Raw genomic sequence first — 19922 nt, 5'->3', positions numbered from 1 at the left:
GACAGAGGTGCCTGGCGCGCTACGTTCCATAGGGTCGCAAAGAGTCGGACATGACTGAAGCAATTTAGCATGCCAAGAAATTAATAGTTTTTTAGTCTTGAAGGCATAAAACAGCAGCAAAGGGCAATAATACCTATGGTGATAAATATATCAGAGTCAGGTTGATATTTGAAATAGCTGCTTGTAAAATTCCAAAGTTTATGCTACTGTCTCTAAACAGGTGAAATCACGTCATTTCCTTCTATTAGCTTCAGGTGAGTCTCCTGGTGTTTTTCACTCATTAGTGGTTCCAAATGAGGTGTGATTCCTCAATCTTGCTCACAAGCGCTAAGGCGGTATCTCAGTGTTAAGTGGAAGGGTGTGCATGCTCAGTAGCTCAGTCGTTTCTGACTAAGTGGAAGGCAGTTTTGTCCTAATTCATGGATTGCTCAAGAATGAACTACTGTTAGGTTCTGGGGCTACTGAAAGCAACTTACAGTTCTAATAAAAAATTTATTTTTTCAAAGTCAGAAATTGTTGCTAGTAATTAAAAATCAAGATACTGGTTTTTAGAAGCCGAGTGGAGCCGAGTTTTGGTTTTTCTCTCTAGATGGGCGTCTATGCTTCATTTGCCACAGTTCACACCTGGTTTACTAGGCTCATTTTCATTTTGTGGAGTCACCTAAAGGCATTTGAGTCTGCGGTCACTGAAGGCCTTCTTCAGCAGGCTGAACCATGACCTCCTAAAATATCCAAGTCCGAGTCCCTGGCACCTGTGAATGTTACCTTGGATGGCAAAAAGGTTTTTGCTGATATGATGGAATTAAGGACTTTGAGGGTCTTCCCTGGTAGAACAGTGCCTGAGACTCTTTTCTTCCACTATGAGGAGGATGGGCTTGATCCTTGGCTGGGGAACGAAGATTCTACACGCCGTGCAGTGTGGCCAAAATAAAAGACTAAACTAAGGATCTTGAGATGGAGAGAAGAGCCTGGGTTACCCAGGTGGGCCTTATGTCATCACAGGTACCCTTAGAGCAAGAGGGAGGGAGAGGGAGACTTGAACACAGAGGCAGAAGGCAGTGTGATGACAGAAGGAAGACTCTGCTGCTGGCTTTGAAGATGGAGGAAAAAGCTACAAGGCAAGGAATGCGAGGACTGCACATTCTAGAAGCTGGAAAAGGCAAAAAAACAGTCTCCTCTCAAGCCTTGGAGGAAGCAGGGCCCTGTCAGCACCTTGATTTCAGCCCAGTGCAATGGATTTTGGACTTCTGGGTTCTAGAGCAGTAAGAGAACAATAGCGTGTTGTTTTAAGGTCACTTGCTCTTTTCATGTGTTATTAATTTGTTACTGCAGCCGTGGGAAACTGACACACCCTCTTACCTTGTACATGAAAGAACATTAATGATCTCTGCTCCTGTCCCCCACTTTAACTACTTTTTTGAGACCTACATAATTCTGCAGTGAAGTTCTTAAACCCCAGTAGGCCAGTGTGTGACTGAGGAGGGGGAGTGAGGCAGTAAGTACTTGGGGAAGGGTGTTGGCCATTTTCAGCTGTCTTTCTGGGGCTCCAGCAGAGTTGGGGTTCGGTGGCGAGCGCTTCGCACCTCAACAGTGGGCTGAGGGGATGTGCAGGCATGGGGAGCACTAAGATTGACTTCTCAGAGTCTCCCTCCTATGATAGATAGCCATATAGATGTTTTAGTCTGGAGCAGTATACGTTCCCCCTTCTTCTGTTTTGGGAAACTCTGCTTCTCCACTTGGTCTGGTCCTGGAAATTCTCCCACTGGAGTCCCTGCTCCCCAGTCAAGGTCTGGGATGTGACTCAGGCCAGGCCATTCAGTTGATCCTCTGGGGTAGGGGTCCTCAGAGTCACTTGGATTGTTAAAACACAGATTTCTGGGGTTGCACACCCACAGTTTCTGATTCAGTAGTCTGGCCTGAGAGCTTCCATGCCTGACGAGTTCCCAGGTGATGCTGGTCTAGGGGCCACACTCTGAGAACTCCTGCTTTGGGATTTTGAATGCCAGAAGGTTGAAGAGTAGTGGTGAGTGCAACCAAATCAGATGGTTCATGACTTCCTAAATGACATCTCTGAATCTGATCTGGTTCTGGGCATTCCCAGGGTCTAGTTATTCCTCTTTTATCTCTCCAAGTTCAACTACTTTATGCTTATGGTATCAATTTCTGGTATCCATTGCTTGCAACCAAAGATCTCTAATGGATTGAACTTGCAAGGGGTACTCTTGATAGGGGAAAGGGTGGGGCTCATGGAGCACCAGAGGTACGGATGATAAGTTAGACATAATCTTTAACTGCCAAGACCATATCAGTGTGGATCTTAATGATCATTCATAGAATGCCTGCTATCTGCCTTATGGATGCTAGGAATTTTATGGCATCCTACTAGCCTTACAGTCATTCTAAAAGGAAGATATCTTTCCATTTATTTTTCATTTGATGATACAGAGGCCCAGGAATTTGCTATTTTATTAGGAATATATAAAGTCAACATAATGTTATTAGTGAATGGTAGGTAATACTGAGGAAAGGACAGTAGTTTCCTTCCTCTTAGCATATTTCTCCCCCTTTTAAAATTTTCCCTGGGTGACTAATGGCCCCATTAGCCTGTCCCCACTGCCCTTTAAAATTCTTTTAAAGGGACAAAAAGAAACTGATTTTTTTGACCATCAAAATTAGGTATTTAAATTTTTTTCCAGTCTGCTTTTCAAGTATTAGGTGCTCCAGGTATCCTAGAGAGATCAGAAGAGCCTTATTTGGCTTTTGACCTACAGGCAGATAAATAAAAACAAGTTTGACCTTTGGAATTCTTATGCAAAACATCTAGAATGAAGGAAGATGTTAGCTAAATGTTTTGGGGGAAATAGCTCATTTTATCCTTATTACAAAAATACTTTCTTGAGTGCTTCTCATGCCTACACCACATCCTCTTGATTTGTTGTTTCCTTTAGTTGTGGCTGACTTCATGCACGGGTAACCTGACAGGTTAACTGCACAGAGTATCTCTTGCTTTCTGCCCCAGGGTAAAGATACTGCCCTGGTGTGGGACATCCATGGGAATCTGTTTACTTATATTCACCCTGGAAGGAACAGATTATGAAGAACCCGTGGTTTAACCTTTCTTTAATGGAGGATGAATCAATGGAGAAATATTCCCTTCCAGTTCTTATTTCTTGGGAGAACGATCTTTGAGGCTCCTTAGAAGGTCCCAGTGAGACTGAGTGGTCCAAAGCAGGACCAAGCCAAGAATGCTCTTTGGATTAGCTGTCCCTCCTTCCCTGCTTCTTGGTCCCCCATGCTTATTCTCTAGAATCACTCCTACAAATAACCAGCTGCCTGAAAGCCTGGGGTCTCAAGCTCAGCTTTCTGGGAGAACTCAGGCTAGGACAACATTTATTGTAGAAAATTAGAAAATACAGATAAAGACAGCAAATCACCCATAATTTTGTTCTCTCTGGAGATCTCTTCTGGTAAGATTTGGGTGTGTATTTTTTGTAATGCATACACTTGAAGAGATTCTGCCATACATATGGCTATGTATCCTGACTTGCTCTATTGTGAATATTTTCATATGGTTTTCTTCTCCAGTGTAATTTAATAGCTGCACAGTTTTTCATTTCCTCACTTGTCACGTGTAATACTGTGTGCCACACACTGTACTGAGCACTGAAGACATAGCCACGACCAAACAGATCAGGTCTCTGCTCTCATGAAGCTGACAATCCAGTTAGGATCTTTCTTATGTTCTGATTCTGTGTAACTTAGTTAACCAATGCCCTTTACTCAACTACTTAGATTGCTTCTGATTTTCAGTACTATAAACAGTGCTTCAGAGAACATTCTTAAAGGCATTCTTTGGACTCCTCACTCAATTTTCTTCTCTTGGATAAATTCCTAGAAGGGGAATTGCTGGAAGAAAGAGGATGTGAGTAAATGAAGGTGCTGGAATCCCCATCTAGATCTAACTCTGGCACCCAGGCTGTCAATAACTGTGCTGATGATATCACTGAATTTGAAAACATATATACACACACACGGTAACCAGAGGTGCAGTCAAATGGTTCCTAGCTGTTTCAGATGTGTGGACTCTATGATTTTGACAATTAGCAGGTCAGGTATGGAGTAAGAGGGCTTCCCTGGTAGCTCAGCTGGTAAAGAATCCGCCTGCAAAGCAGAAGACCCTGGTTCAGTCCTTAGGTTGCTAAGTTCCCCTGGAGAAGGGACAGGTTACCTACTCCAGTATTCTTGGGCTTCCCTGGTGGCTCAGACGATAAAGAATCTGCCCGCAATGCGGGAGACCTGGGTTCGCTCCCCGGGTTGGGAAGATGAGGGCATGGCAACCCACTCCAATATTCTTGCCTGGAGAATCCCCATGGACAGAGGAGCCTGGCGGGCTGCAGTCCATGGGGTCGCCAAGAGTCAGACAAGACTGAGCCACTAAGCACATGGAGTAAGAAAGAGGATTAGAATCCTGGGTATGCAAATTACCTGCTGTGTGATTTGTGGCTGTTTGTCAATACAGTGGAGATATTAGTTCTCACTTTAAGGGTTGTTACTAAGTAAATGTTTATTGAGCTCCTACTTATCACTGACCTCCAAGCTAAGAATTGACAGTCCAGTAGGGCAGGGAAATGTTAGTAAGCCATTACACAAAAGATTACAAATTGTGTTCTGTGCTATAAGTATGGGATGCTATAAGAATGAATAACAGGGAGATCTGATTTGTGGGGGCAGGGTTTGGGAGATGAGCTGAGACAGGAAAAGCTGTGGAGGAGTTAATCAGGTCCAGGTGAGGAGAAAAATTCCCTGTAGTAACAATTGATACAAAGCCATTCGAAGTTGGTATGCGATTGTACGTCTTTTCTTTCCAGTCTCACAGCCCTCTCATTTGTAGTTCCTTCTGGAAAGATCTCTTCTGAGATCTGATCATCTCATAGTTGGTTTCTCTTCTGATCTAGCTTTTAGTTCACATGTATGTCAGACGGTCCATTCTCGGGACCATCCTTCTAAAAGTAATCCGCCCATCCCCGTCCTTCGCCTTACTTTATTACCTTGCTGTAGCTTCTTCATAACACCTCCCACGGATCAGACGTTCATATCTATTTGTCGAACGTCTCTTCCTCCCCCCATCCCCTTACTTAAATCCAAACCCCAAGAGGGAAGGAATTATTTTTGTTGCTGCAGATGTAAATGTTGAATTCTCAGCGCCTGGCATACAATAGTTGCTCAATGCACGTTTGAAAAACAAAAACAGAAACAAACGGCTTGCCGCAGCGTGCACTTCGCAAAAGCCACAAGCGGGGAAGCTGAGAGGCTGGGGGCGGGGCACAGACCCCGACCCTGAGCTCCGCCGCAAGCTTCACCAGCCCTGCGCAGCCCGAGGGGGCGCGCCCACCGCCCGGGGGCGGGGCCGCCCGCCCGGAACCTGAGCGCCGCGGAGGCGGCGGTTTCCGGCGGCGGCGGACACTTCCCGCGGAGGGACAGTCCCGTGGCACCCGGCGCGCCGAGGCAGGCGGGGAGCGGCGGCGATGGACGACCACAGTCTGGACGAGTTCCGCCGGCGCTGGCAGGAGGAGCTGGCTCAGGCCCAGGCGCTGAGGAAGCGGCGGCGGCCCGACGCTGCGGAGCGGCGGCCGCGGCGGCCCGAGGTGGTGTCCGGGCGCGGCGAGCAGCAGGCCTCGGGGTACCTGGCGCTGGCCCAGGGTCTTCTGGAGGGTGCGGGGCGGCCCCCGGCGGCGCGGGCGACCCGGGCCGAGAGGCAGGAGGCGGCGAGCCGTTCCCGCTCCCCTCCGGCCCGCGACGCTGCCGGGGGCGGAGAGCAGCTGGTGGACCAGCTCATACGGGACCTGGTGAGTGGCTGTCGCCTCCGCCGAGGCACGGGCTGGCTCCCGCCCCGATGCAGAGCGCCTCATGAGTTGGAAAGTGACTGTGTGCCACCGTTGGGGGTGGGGGTGGGGAAATGAATAGAGGTGAGCCTGGCGGGCTACAGTCCAAGGGGTCGCCAAGAGTAGACACGACTTAGCGACTAAACAACACAACCCTGTGTTTGTGGATGCATTATCTTTGGAAGGTGTGGTTCCGAACGGGGGGCGAATTTGGGTCCAGATCTGTTGGACTTTCGCAGTTAGGAGTTCCTTAAACTTGTTGGGTCAGTTTCAGGAGGATGGGCCCAAAAACCTGGTGATTGGAATGATCAGGTGAGTTTGAGATATTGTTCTCAGCTGTACCGTCTCTTGGTTTGGGGTCCTGATGCTCACTCGAGGTTTTCCAGACCTAACACTCCTGAGGCACAGGCGTCCATTCGAAAAACAGAGGAGCCCTCACTTAAGTATCCTAAAAATGGAAGCAGCCTGCCTTCTGGAGGATCCAAGGGACTTTAGAATCTCAGTCTCTACACTACCATCAGCAGCATTCAACCTTTGGGGCATTGCTAGTGGTTTTCTTTTGTTTTCTGTACTTAGCAGTCATCAGTAATACGACTATAAATAAAAAATAAACTAATAAAATTATTGTGTGCTTACTTGTTGTCTCCTTGGTATTGTCAGGGTTTAGAAACGTGATTTCCAGTTCTCCCAGTGACCCTCTCCAGTGGCTAGCATTAGACCCATTTGGCAAATGAGGTTTAGGAATATAATTGACTTAAGGGACCCACACAGTCAGTATCTTCAGCCAGAAAACTGATGGCAGCTTTTATAAAAAAGATCTGGATTTGTATTTCAGGGGTTGTAAGTCCCAGAGCCCACAGAGGGCAGGCAGGAATGCGAATGAGTGAAGTGGGCAGTTACTCATTTGATCCTTTTTTTCCTAGTTCATCAGGTGTTGATGTTGAGCACAGATTCTAGCCTTACTTTTGTAATAATTTGTTTGATAACGACTGCCATTCTTTTTGTCACGTTAAATGGTAAACATCATAACAGTGTAGAAATTGTCTTCATGATATCGCTAAAGAAAAATAACCATTTTTCTTGATGCACAGCCCTCCTCTTAGTCTTGTTTCCCCATTTTTAAAAAAAGCAACCTCTGTATTGAATTGCACAAACCATAAATGTACATCTTGCTGTGTTTCCAGGAGTGTATATAGCCATGTAAACAGCACCCAGGTTACAGAACAGCATTGCCAGCTTTTCAGAACCTTGTGCCATTCCACCTAGGGGTAACCTCTCACCTGACTTCTAACACCTTAAATTTTTATCTGATTTTTAAAATTGTATCAGTAGAATCATACAGCATGCACTTTTGTGTCTGAGTTCTTGTGTAGAGCATTGTGTATGAGATTTATCCCTAGAAATATGCCACATCTTACTAATTCTACTGTTGATGGGCATTACTGATAACTAGTTTGTTAATCACCAGTTTCGGGCTGTCTGGAAAAGTGCTGCTATGAACATTTTGTACATCTTCCGGAACATATGAACACGTTTGTTGGGTGTCTGCTTAAGAGTAGAATGGCTGGGTTACAGGGTAGGCATATGTTCACCCTTAGTAGATGTTGACCGTTTTCCAAAGTAATTGTACTAACTTTTTCACTGTTCATAGTAACTGGAATATGTGGAATACGGTGTTTCACTGTTTTCTTTGCCATAAATATACTCCCACCCAACTGAGATGACATGCGGCAATGAACTTGACCCTAATATGGATGAGATGATAGTGACAAATTGGGGAATGTATGCTATGGCTGGGCTAAACGTGGGAGTCTTGACCCAGATTAGCTGGTTGTTGCCATGTAAGAATGTGGTCCTGGTGGTGTAGAGTCTTTAGGTGTTTTCCTCCCCCCCAGATTGTGATTTGTGTTTTTATGTGGACTCTTAGCAGTCTCTTTTTCATTTTTAAAATAGTTTTATATATTTTGACTCTGCTGGGTCTTTGCTGTTGTGTGTGAGCTCCCTCTGATTGCAGTGAGTGGAGGGCACTCTTCATTGTGGTGTGTGGGCCTCATTGTGTTGTCCTCTCATCGCGGAGCACGGTCTCTAGGCGCACAAGCTTTAGTAGTTGCTGCACGCAGGCTCAGTAGTTATGGTGCATGGGCTTAGTTGCCCCACACCATGTGGGGCCTTCCCAATCGAACCTGCATTCCCTGCAGCTGCAGGTGGATTCTTAACCACTTGGACCACCAGGGAAGTCCAACTCTTACCAAAGATTTTTTGCTACAATCCCCCCCCCCCAAATTTTGGCTTAAGACAACAAGAATTTATTTAGCTCAATGTCTTTCAGGGTGGCAGTTTGGGCTGGGCACGGGTGGGCTCATGTACCTGTCTGAAGTTAGCTCCTGTCACTGAAACAGATCTGGTTGTGTGTGTGTGTGTGTGTGTGTGTGTGTGTGTGTGTTGTCGTCTCATCATCCAGCAGGTTAGCCACCCAGGGCTAACCTGGGTGGACCTTATCAGAGTTATGAGAGTGGCAGGAGGGCAAGTCCTAACCCACAAGTGCTTTTGAAGTCTGTGTGTTTGTTATTGTCTCATTGACCAGAGCAATTCATATGGCCACATCCTGTACCCAAATACTTGAGTACAGAGAATCACGTACAAGTTGGGACTAGTTAATACAACCGTCTGCCACAAGAACTCTTCCCTCCTCTAGTTCTCCATAACACCTCTCTGGGCTAGATCTGCCTTGGGCCATGAGTTTGGGATCTGTGGGTGACTCCTGGAAAGGAAGATTGAGTTCTATTTGGTATGCGCCACTATTTTGGTATACAAAAAAAACTCTTTTGACAGTCTCATCCATTCGACCTGAAAAGGAAATAAAAAGTTAGCACCACCTCCAAACATCCCCTCTCCCCTCTGCTCCCCGTCTTTGGTGCTCTGTTACACTGTCATGTCTTGTATTTTTGGTGCAGTCTCTTTCACTTCAGTCTTCAGTATCGACACTGCAGTCAGGAGTGAAATTGCCTCTTGATGGGGTAGTGTTGTAGTCTTACACAGTCGGGTAAAGGCCAGACCTTTGATGGACAAGCCCAGCTGAAATGAAAACTTAGAAATGATTGCTGTTGAGCTTTCTCTTATGAAGCTTTTGATAACAGTGCTTAGAGACCATCTGTTTTAGGTGGTGAGTTAGGGACACCTGAATTGTCTTCTTGTTATATGGTTGAATTAGTGAAAGAAATGATATGGCCCTGGATGGAATTTTGGAGGCATTGCCTTTTTTGTCTTTTTCACCCCTTTCAGTAAACTCAGGGTTCCCATAGGTAGTGGAGCTGCATGAGTATAATCGCAAGCATATAGCTGCGTTCTTCACTGTGGTGGTCATGAAATCCAGCTGCTCAGTCTCATTTCTCTTTAGGTGGTATATCAGGACTCTGAGCAGCAAGCAGTCAGCACCCAACTCAAATTGGTTTAAAAAACCAATCTGGAGTCTGTTGATTCACATAATGGAGAATTTCAGGTGGTAGTTCTTGTTCTGGGTGCTTTTATAATGTAACTAGAAATCCCTCCCCACCCCAGTTTTACTGAGCTATAATTGACATCAGTCAGTTCAGGTGTCAGTTGTGTCCGACTCTTTGTAACCCCGTGGACTGCAACATGCCAGGCTTCCCTGTCCATCACTAATTCCCGGAGCTTGCTCAAACTCGTGTCCATAGAGTTGGTGATGCCCTCCAACCGTCTCATTCTCTGTCATCCTCTTCTCGTGCCTTCAGTCTTTCCCAGCATCAGGGTCTTTTCCAGTGAGTCAGTTCTTTGCATCAGGTGGCCAAAGTATTGTAGCTTCAGCATCAGTCCTTCCAATGAATATTCAGGTCTGATCTCCTTTAGGATGGACTGGTTGGATCTCCTTGCAGTCCAAGGGACTCTCAAGAGTCTTCTCCAACACCGCAGTTCAAGAGCATCAATTCTTCGGCACTCATCTTTCTTTATAGTCCAACTCTCATATCCATACATGACTACTGGAAAAACCATAGCTTTGACTACATGGACCATTGTTGGCAAAGTAATGCCTCTGCTTTTTAATATGCTGTCTAGGTTGGCCATAGCTTTTCTTCCAGGGAGGAAGCGTCTTTTAATTTCATGGCTGCAGTCACCATCTGCAGTGATTTTGGAGCCCAAAAACATAGTCTGTCACTGTTTCCATTGTTTCCCCATCTATTTGCCATGAAGTGATGGGACCGGATTCCATGATCTTCGTTTTCTGAATGTTGAGTTTTAAGCCAGCTTTTTCAGTGTCCTCTTTCGCTTTCATCAAGAGGCTCTTTAGTTCTTCGCTTTCTTCCTTAAGAATGGTGTCATCTGTGTATATGAGGTTATTGATGTTTCTCCTGGCAATCTTGATTCCAGCTTGTGCTTCGTCCAGTCCGGCATTTCACATGATGTACTCTACATATAAGTTAAATAAGCATAGTGACAATATACAGCCTTGATGTACTCCTTTCCCGATTTGAAACCAGCCGGTTGTTCTATGTCTAGTTCTCACTGTTGCTTTTTGACCTGCATGCAGATTTCTCAGGAGGCAGGTCAGGTGGTCTGGTATTTCCATTTCTTGCAGGATTTTCCACAGTTTGTTGTGATTCACACAGTCAAAGGCTTTAGCATAGACAATGAAGCAGAAATAGATGTTTTTCTGGAACTCTCTTGCTTTTTCAGTGATCCAGCAGATGTTGGCAATTTGATCTCTGGTTCCTCTGCCGTTTCTAAATCCAGCTTGAGCATCTGGAAGTTCACAGTTCACATGTTGTTGATGCCTTGCTTGGAGAATTTTGAGCATTACTTTGCTAGTGTGTGAAATGAGTGCAGTTGTGTAGTAGTTTGAGCATTTTTGGCATTGCCTTTCTTTGGGATTGGAATGAAAACTGACCTTTTCCAGTCCTGTGGCCACTGTTGAGTTTCTAAATTTGCTGGCATATTGAGTGCAGCACTTCCATAGCATCATCTTTTAGGATTTGAAATAGCTCAACTGAAATTCCATCACCTCCACTAGCTTTGTTTGTAGTGATGCTTCCTAAGGCCCACTTGAGTTCGCATTCCAGAATGTCTGGCTCTAGGTGAGTGATCACATCATCGTGGTTATCTGGGTCTTAAAGATCTTTTTTTGCATAGTTCTTCTGTGTATTCTTGCCACCTCTTCTTAATATCTTCTGCTTCTGTTAGGTTCATACCATTTCTGTCCTTTATTGTGCCCATCTTTGCATGAAATGTTCGCTTGGTGTCTCTAATTTTCTTAAAGATATCACCAGTTTTTCCCATTCTGTTCTCTATTTCTTTGCATTGATCACTGAGGAGGGCTTACTTATCTCTCCTTGCTATTCTTTGGAATTCTGCATTCAAATGGGTATATCTTCCCTTTTCTCCTTTACCTTTTGCTTCTTTTCTTTTCTAAGCTATTTGTATGGCCTTCTCAGACAACTCTTTTGCCTTTTTGCATTTCTTTTTCTTGGGGATGGTCTTGATCACTGCCTTCTGTATGATGTCACAAACCTCTGTCCATAGTTCCTCAGGCACTCTGTCTATCAGATCTAATCCCTTGAATCTATTTGTCACTTCCACTGTATAATCGTAAAGGGTTTGATTTAGGTCATACCTGAATGGTCTAGTGGTTTTCCCTACTTTCTTCAGTTTCAGTCTGAATTTGGCAATAAGGAGTTCATGATTTGAGCCACAGTCAGCTCCCGGTGGTGTTTTTGCTGACTTTGTAGAGTTTCTCCATCTTTGGCTGCAAAGAATATAGTCATTCTGATTTCAGTTTTGACCATCTGGTGATGTCCATGTGTAGTCTTCTCTTGTGTTGTTGGAACAGGGTGTTTGCTATGACCAGTGCGTTGTTTTGGCAGAACTCTGTTAGCCTTTGCCCTGCTTCATTTTGTACTCCAAGGCCAAATTTGCCTGTTATTCCAGGTATCTCATGACTTCCTACTTTTACATTCCAGTCCCCTATAATGAAAAGGACATTTTTTTTTGGTGTTAGTTCTAGAAGGTCTTGTCTGTCTTCATGGAACTGTTCAATCTCAGCTCCTTCAGCATTACTGGTTGGGGCATAGACTTGGATTACTTGGATAATTGACATAGAACACTAAATTTAAGGGGTACAGCATGATGACTTGACATAGCTATATATTGCAAAATGATTGTAGTAAGTTTGGTTAACATCCTTTACCTCGTAGTTAGCAAAGTTTGTTTTTTTTTTCTTCCTGATAGAAATCTCTTCATTTCTTAGTCCTGCTTTCCTTTTGTTGGCTTTATACATAGACAGGTGCTCTCCAATTTGGGATAAAATGGCTGCTGGCCAGTTCAGTTTTCTATGCTAGCAGCTAAGCCACTCAGGGGGAAAGAGCATGTTTTATGCTCCCAGAGTCATGAAATTTAATTGTCATTGGTCCACCCTCGAACCAGTCACTGATGCAAATTGGCCAGGCTCGTATCCACTGTCGTCTTCTGCAGATGAGTGGGGTCAGCCTCACCTTACCCATGTTGACTAAGAATGGGATGATTTCCTAAGAGAAAAGAGGAAGTGGATATTGGGCAGAAACAACAGATGACTTGTTTAAGGGGGTAAGTGTTCAAAATGTTTGCAGGAATTGTAGGTGTTTTCTGTTCATCCAACATGTATTTAGGACCAGCTAGGTTCCGGGGAATCAGCAGTAAACAGAATGGACACAGTCACGGACCTCAGAAGCCTACAGTCTTGCTTTTTTTTAAACTGAAATGATGACATTAATGGATCAGGTTGGCCCTGTACAAGTCCAGCCTCTGGAATCAGGCAAACTGGAATTCACATTTGATCTCTGCTGCTGCCTAGCTGTTTGACCTTGGCAGTCACTTACGCTACCTTACTTATCAAAAGAGGATGATGCTAGTATCATCTTGTGTGGAGGCACGGGACATTTTAGTACCAAGCCTGGCTTACAGTAAGTAGCCAGTAAGTAAAGCTAGCACTGTTATTATCAGTGGTTTTGCAGAAGAGTTTATCATGCTATCTCACTTCCTCTTTGCTAGGAGTTATTCCTGGTCAGTCTCTTGCTTCAGCATCCACCCCGCCTTGGATTGGAATCCCTGAAGGGCAGGTCTGTTGTCCTCCTCCTGTGCCCCCACCTGTGGTACTGAGTGTAGCAGAGGCCCAGCCTGCATTTGTGGAGTCGAAATAACAGGGACTGAACTGCTGCTTCCAACAGCAACCTCATAAGGAGGGTCTATGGTGCTGAGAACCCTGGTGACCATTCAGAGCGTTAAGATTTGGGCTTTCAGGCCTGATAAAAAGTTTTATCCTATTGGCCAGCGTTTGTTACTCCCTTTGTCACTTGTTTTCTCAGAGCCTGCACCTGTGTCGTCAGCAGGGTCAGTCTGATGACTTTCCTCTTTTTGTTAAACTTAGAAACAAGCAGGGAGACACTGATAGAAAATGAGAAGGCACCCGAGTCAAGTGTGAACTCATGTGTTGGCCTGCCTGGTGAGACCCCCCTCCTTTCTGCCCTCTGCGTTCCTTTTAAGGCTTCACCTGATTCCTGTTCCTCTGTTTACGCTCTCCTGATGTCTCCAGCCGAGGCTTCTCTGCCTTCTCCCTTACCCAAACTACAATGTTCTCCTGTCAGTGCCATTCATTTTTCCTGTTGTGAATGAGCAGGTGTCTACTTGGGCATGTTTTGAAACAGTCTCTGTGTGTGCCCCAGAACAGTTTGTAACTCAGGGCATCTGTTTGTCGGAAGGTTCTGCTGCATGCAGCAGCCTGGGCTGCATTCATTCACTCCTCAGGTAACTCATTAGGCAGCTTCTTGGTGAGCTTGGCAGGTTACAGTTGATGGGGTCGCAATGAGTTGGACACAGTTGAGCAGGTGTGTGCACGCGTGCACTAGAGAGAGGGCTTCTTGGCACCAGGCAGTCTTCTTGGCACTGAGGCTGCAGCAGTGAACAAGACAGAGGAATCCATGCTCTTATAAAGTCCACATTTTGGGCAAGAGGGAGATGGACAATGAACAAATAATGGTTGGGTAGTAGATGCTCTGGAGAAAAATACGGCAGGTAGAAGGGATAGAGTGTGTATGTATTGGGGATTGGTCTATCCAAGAAGCCTTCTTGGGAAGGTCACACTTACAGAAGCGGGGAGAGATTCAGGGAGGGCATTCTAGGCAGAGGACGGCAAGTGCAAAGGTTCTGTGGCGGCCAGGGCCAGCTGGCCTTGTGGGTCCGTGTGACCTTTGTGGTCACCTAGGGCCCCAGGCTCAGCAGCATACGGTGCTTAGTTTAATGCCCTCTTGTTACCATCTTGAAATTCTTAATATTAAACAAGGGGCCCTACACTTCTGTTTTCCTCTGGACTACACAAATTATATATCTAGTCTTGATGGTATGAATGTGTTTGGAGAGTTTGGGACCCTTGACAAGGAACTTTTACAAACCAGCCGTACCCATACAGGCTTCTCTGGGACCTGATGCTTTTGACAAGGGGCTCCCTCTTCTCCTGACTTCTCTTCCTCTTGGAGAGAGAAATTACATCCCAGTGTAGACGAAAAGGGGGCTTTGAAAGCAGAGATCCAGCCTCTTCTGCCTTCCTAGCTTCCCCCACTGCCCAGCCTCCTGGGATTGCCCCAGCTCTCACTACCCCAGTTGCTAAACCATTTTGTGTCCATCCCTTGTCAGTGCCTGGGGGAAGCATACCAGTAGGTGGTGAATGATAATGGCTTTTGAAGTTGGCAAGCCAATTAAAAGAAATACGTACCATGGATGTTTAGTGTGCATCTGCTATATGCAGTGCAGTGTACCTGGTAGATACTGTAGTGTTACAGTTCAGGTACATCAACCTGATCACGTATGTGGTCAACCAAAATTCATTAAATTCCTTTTGTCCTTTCTCACGATGACATGCACAGGATTACGTCAAGTGTTAAATGAGAAACTGGCTTTTTGTGTACTGTTTGGGAGTTTAACCACCCTTTAGGCATCTGGTCCCATCACTTCATGGGAAATAGATGGAAAAACAGTGGAAACAGTGTCAGACTTTATTTTTTGGGGCTCCAAAATCACTGCAGATGCTGATTGCAGCCATGAAATTAAAAGACGCTTACTCCTTGGAAGGAAAGTTATGACCAACCTTGATAGTATATTGAAAAGCAGAGACATTACTTTGCCAACCAAGGTCCATCTAGTCAAGGCAATAGTTTTTCCTGTGGTCATGTATGGATGTGAGAGTTGGACTGTGAAGAAAGCTGATCGCCGAAGAATCGATGCTTTTGAACTGTGGTGTTGGAGAAGACTCTTGAGAGTCCCTTGGACTGCAAGGAGATCCAACCAGTCCATTCTAAAGGAGATCAATCCTGGGTGTTCATTGGAGGGACTGATGCTAAAGCTGAAACTCCAATACTTTGGCCACCTCATGCGACGAGTTGACTCACTGGAAAAGACTCTGATGCTGGGAAAGGTTGGGGGTGGGAGGAGAAGGGGACGACGGAGAATGAGATGGCTGGATGGCATCACCGACTCTGTGGACATGAGTTTGAGTGTACTCCGGGAGTTGGTGATGGACAGGGAGGCCTGGCGTGCTGTAATTCATGGGGTCGCGGAGAGTCGGACACGACTGAGCGACTGAACTGAACTGAACTATAGCATTGTTGCTTCAGAGAAATGATTTCCAAGTTCTAAATAGCTGGCTTCCTAATGAACTTGGGAATACCTTGGGGGACTGTCTCTATTGCTTTTTGTAGACTTTCAGTTTTTATCCCGTTTTATGTGACAATGATATATTTCAATAAAAAATTTTAGTTCTGAGTGTTGACATCATTTTTTATACACCCACTCATAGTACCTCTCCTCCCCCCAGCACTTGGCATAATCCTCAAGTCAGATAGTATTTTGGACGTAAAACATTTTACCTTATTTTTAAAATGCTTTTCTTTGTCAAAACGTCACATAGTTATTGTAAAAATATTGAGGAAATTCAGAAAGACAAAAACAAAACTCTTGTCATGTCATTGCTCAGAGGCTATGGCTGTTAACATTTTGGTGGGCTTCTGTCACTTTTTTTTCCCCCTTTGTATAAATAACGTGTTTTGAGACATTTAGGAACGTAAATGAATACCTGTTTATCTCGACAGTATTTCAGACCTTTTCCCCCCTAATCAACCAATTTTATTTTTCTTAAAGAAAATGCAGGTGAAACTGGAACTCATCCACTCCTTCTGATGGAGATTGTGTGGGTCTGCTCCACTCTTCAGCAGTATGTGAACAGTTGAGATAAATTCCTGTAGAAAACAATCCCCTTTCAGGGGCAGGTTTCGCAGAAATGTTGCGTATCGTCTAAACTCAAGGTCCTTGTCTCAGTTTCTGAAGACACCATCTAGAGAGAGAGCTTTCGTGTTCTGTTTGCCCTAGAAATGTACGCTGGGAACAAACCTTAAGTCCGTTTCTTCACTCTTTACTGATTTGGCACTGAGTGATTATCCCTTCTACTCAACAAGAGAAGACAGATTAAATTTCTAACAGTAAGGCACCAAACCAATCCATTTGCAGAATTAGTCTTACATTAGTACATGAGAGTACAAATCGGCCTCCCTGGGGATGGATCTGTTTGCAGTTTCTTTTAGCATTTACTGGAGTAAGTCCAGTAGACTTTGGGAAAATCGAGTATTCACTGACTTTGAATTAACAAAATAACATCACCCCTCTGTGGTGGCTTTCTTTTTTTTTTTTGACATGATTGGGAAAGGATTGATTTTTATATCTGTCGATAAGTTAGGGTTGTGTTTCTCAACGTTTGGTTTGCATGAGAATTCCTAAGGAGTAGAAGCCTGAGTCCCACCCCTGAGAATCTGGGACAGGAAGTCTGAGTGAGACCCTGGGATTTTGGTTTAAAACACACACACCCAGACAACTCCAAAGATAATTCTGATGTTTGGTACAGGACAGGGGTGACCAGTAGTGGATAATGAGTCAATATCTGAGTCATTAAAAAAAAAAATTAAAAGCCAAATTGTATGCTGTCAAAAGAATGTTTTTCTTTAAATTTGAAGAAATACTAATACTAATACATCAGGGCTTCCCTGGTAGCTTAGTGGGTTAAGAATCTGCCTGCAGTGCAGGAGATGCAGTAAGTAGGGGTTCAATCCCTGGTTGGGAAGATCCCCTGGTGGAGAAAATGGCAACTCTAGTATTCTTGCCTGAAAAATTCCATGGATAGAGGAGCCTGGCGGACTACAGTCCATGGGGTTGCAAAGAATCAGACACAATCAAGCATGTACACATTAATATTAATACTTTAAGTTTATTGGTCTTCCGTACCATAGATTTGGTCATTCTAAATTATTCTCTAAACTTTGTAGTCATACTGACACTTTTAGAGTACGACAGAGTTTCCTGTAATATCTCGTGTCTTTTTTTTAAAGATTGATTTATTTTGTCTTTGGCTGTTCTGGGTCTTTGTTGCTTTGGGCAGGCTTTCTGTAGTCGCAGCAGGCAGGGGCTGCTCTTCATTGCGATGTGCGGGCTTCTCATTGCAGGGCGTGGGCTCTCGAGTGCGTGGGCTTCAGTAGTTGCAGTGTTTGGGTTCAGTAGCTGTGGCTCTTGGGCTCTAGAGCTCTGGGTTAGTACTTGTGGTGCACAAACTTAGTTGCTTCACAGCATGTGGAATCTTCCTGACCAGGGGTTGAACCCATGTCACCTGCATCACAAGGTGCATTCTTCACCACTGGACCATCAGGAGAACCCTTGGAGTGTCTGTTTTCTTCTTAGGATATTTTAGTTTCTGAAATGACAACTTTTCCATTTCCATATTTAAGTTAGTACAGATATAGTTGGTTAATGTGTCCAGTAACTTTTGGGGTAGCGGTATGTTGGCGCTAGTGGTAAAGAACCCGCCTACCAGTGCAAGAGACACAAGAGATGCAGGTCTGATCCTTGGGTCAAGTAGGAAATGGCAACCTGCTCCAGTATTCTTCCCTGGAAAATTCCATGGATAGTGCAGCCTGGTGGGCTGCAGTGGAGCTGCAAAGAGTCAGATGTGACTGAAGCGACTGAGCACAGTGGCACATGCTTCAAAATCGTCTAGGTAGAAGTCTGTGATGGCACCTTTCAGGTTACAAGGTATTTCTGTGCACACTAGTAGCAAGTATTATTATTATCATTTTTACTTACATTTATGAACTGTAGGAAGTACCAGATGAGAGCGCTTAGGACCGTCCTGCTGCTGCGGTTAATTTACATGTGGTTACTGGATTGCAGCCTCAGTCCAGGATGTGGCTCTATCTCGTTGTCCAGTCATGCTGTGCCTGTAAAAGGACTGCCTTTTCAACCATGGGATCAAGCGTGCTCATAACTCTCAATCTTTCATAAGGTGTTTTGCAAGTGATATGTTACTGGTAATAACAAAGTGAAATTTATGAGTGATTTACTTAACCTTGGAGTTCCTCTGTAGTTTTTTGGTTTTTGATGTAATAGTGTCACTCTAACTTGCATTTCTCTGTTGCCTCCTTAGTGGGAAGTGAAGTAGGTTACCTGGTTCAATGACACTGGAATTATGCATAAGAACCCTGGGGAATGTGTTGAATTCAGGGCTGCTTTGGAATAAAGGTAGGAATAACCGTGAAACGGACTCTGAGATAGAGGTTTGCATGCAGGTGGTTTCCTGGTTTGACCTTGTTGAGGGGTCCCATATTGAGGTCTTTTTACTCAGCTGTTGAGCGGTCATTGGCTGCACACTGCCCTTGAAGAGGGAGTGTGACCTGGAATGAGGCAGCTTGTTTGCCCCAGGGAGTGCCTGAGTAGGGATGCAGCTGTGAGCCCCTGGCAGGCCGCATGCTGGGCCTCTGCGGGGGGTACGTGTCGTGGACCCAGACAGGGAGACTGAGTGACCCATCACAGCCTCCATGAAAAGAGCTAATGAGAGAGTGTCTCACCAGAAGGATTCCAAGTGTGCAACAGGAAGCTGCAGCATTTGGTCTCCAGACCTTGTGGGTCTACATATTTCTGAAGATGTGGGCATGTGGACCGCTCTTTACTATATTGGTTTCTTTTATGCTTTTCCCTGCCATTCCCCGCCATGGTAGCAACAGGGAAGTTCATTTACGTAAGAGTCTGGGACTTGATCTGTTTGGGATTGACTGTCATTTAGAAGTTTAGATAATGATTCTCAGAGCACAGTGATTAAAAAAAAAAGTTGGCTTTGTGCTCTTGGTGTTTCCATAATTGTAATTCAGTGCTTCCAAGCAGTTGTTACCCTCTAGAACTTGTAAGTGATCAAGAGCCATCACAACTGTGTGTCAGCAGTGAGACCAGTGTGGCGTCTCTGATTGTTTGTTGGTGTGGGAGCCCTAACACCCCCTACTGGTGGTTCCCACTCTGCTGGCCACCTCATTTTCATCCAGTGTGCGCTAGAGCAGACTCTTCTGTAGTTATTTAGTTCAGTTCAGTTCAGTTGCTCAGTCGTGTCCGACTCTCCACGACCCCATGAATCACAGCACGCCAGGCCTCCCGGTCCATCACCAACTCCCGGAGTTCACTCAAACTCATGTCCACAGAGTCGGTGATGCCATCCAGCCATCTCATTCTCCGTCGTCCCCTTCTCCTCCCACCCCCAACCTTTCCCAGCATCAGAGTCTTTTCCAGTGAGTCAACTCGTCGCATGAGGTGGCCAAAGTATTGGAGTTTCAGCTTTAGCATCAGTCCTTCCAATGAACACCCAGGACTGATCTCCTTTAGAATGGACTGGTTGGATCTCCTTGCAGTCCAAGGGACTCTCAAGAGTCTTCTCCAACACCACAGTTCAAAAGCATAGATTCTTCGGCGATCAGCTTTCTTCACAGTCCAACTCTCACATCCATACATGACCACGGGAAAAACCATAGCCTTGACTAGACGGACGTTGGTTGGCAAAGTAATGTCTCTGCTTTTCAATATACTATCAAGGTTGGTCATAACTTTCCTTCTAAGGAGTAAGCGTCTTTTAATTTCATGGCTGCAATCAGCATCTGCAGTGATTTTGGAGCCCCAAAAAATAAAGTCTGACACTGTTTC

The 19922-nt window shown here is 45.1% G+C and overlaps 1 protein-coding gene across 2 annotated transcripts in view; it reads left to right on the top strand.

Moving 5' to 3' along the window:
* The first annotated feature begins 5448 nt into the window (after positions 1 to 5448).
* FBXW8 (F-box and WD repeat domain containing 8) overlaps positions 5449 to 19922 on the top strand; it is a 112588-nt gene continuing 98114 nt past the window's right edge. The window contains exon 1 of one of the 2 annotated variants that reach the window (XM_055404327.2): positions 5449 to 5846. In XM_055404327.2, coding sequence (XP_055260302.1) covers positions 5526 to 5846 — 321 coding nt within the window. In that variant the 5' untranslated portion in view covers positions 5449 to 5525. The remainder of the gene's footprint in view (positions 5847 to 19922) is intronic. The other variant, XM_055404328.2, reaches the window with a different exon arrangement.

Source organism: Moschus berezovskii, chromosome 19 (assembly GCF_049115385.1).
Source record: "Moschus berezovskii isolate FMDL1 chromosome 19, NW_MosBer_1.0, whole genome shotgun sequence".
In the NCBI taxonomy this organism is placed as follows: domain Eukaryota; kingdom Metazoa; phylum Chordata; class Mammalia; order Artiodactyla; family Moschidae; genus Moschus; species Moschus berezovskii.
The sequence above is the reverse complement of the archived record's forward strand: the minus strand, read 5'-3'. Positions and strand labels throughout refer to the sequence as shown.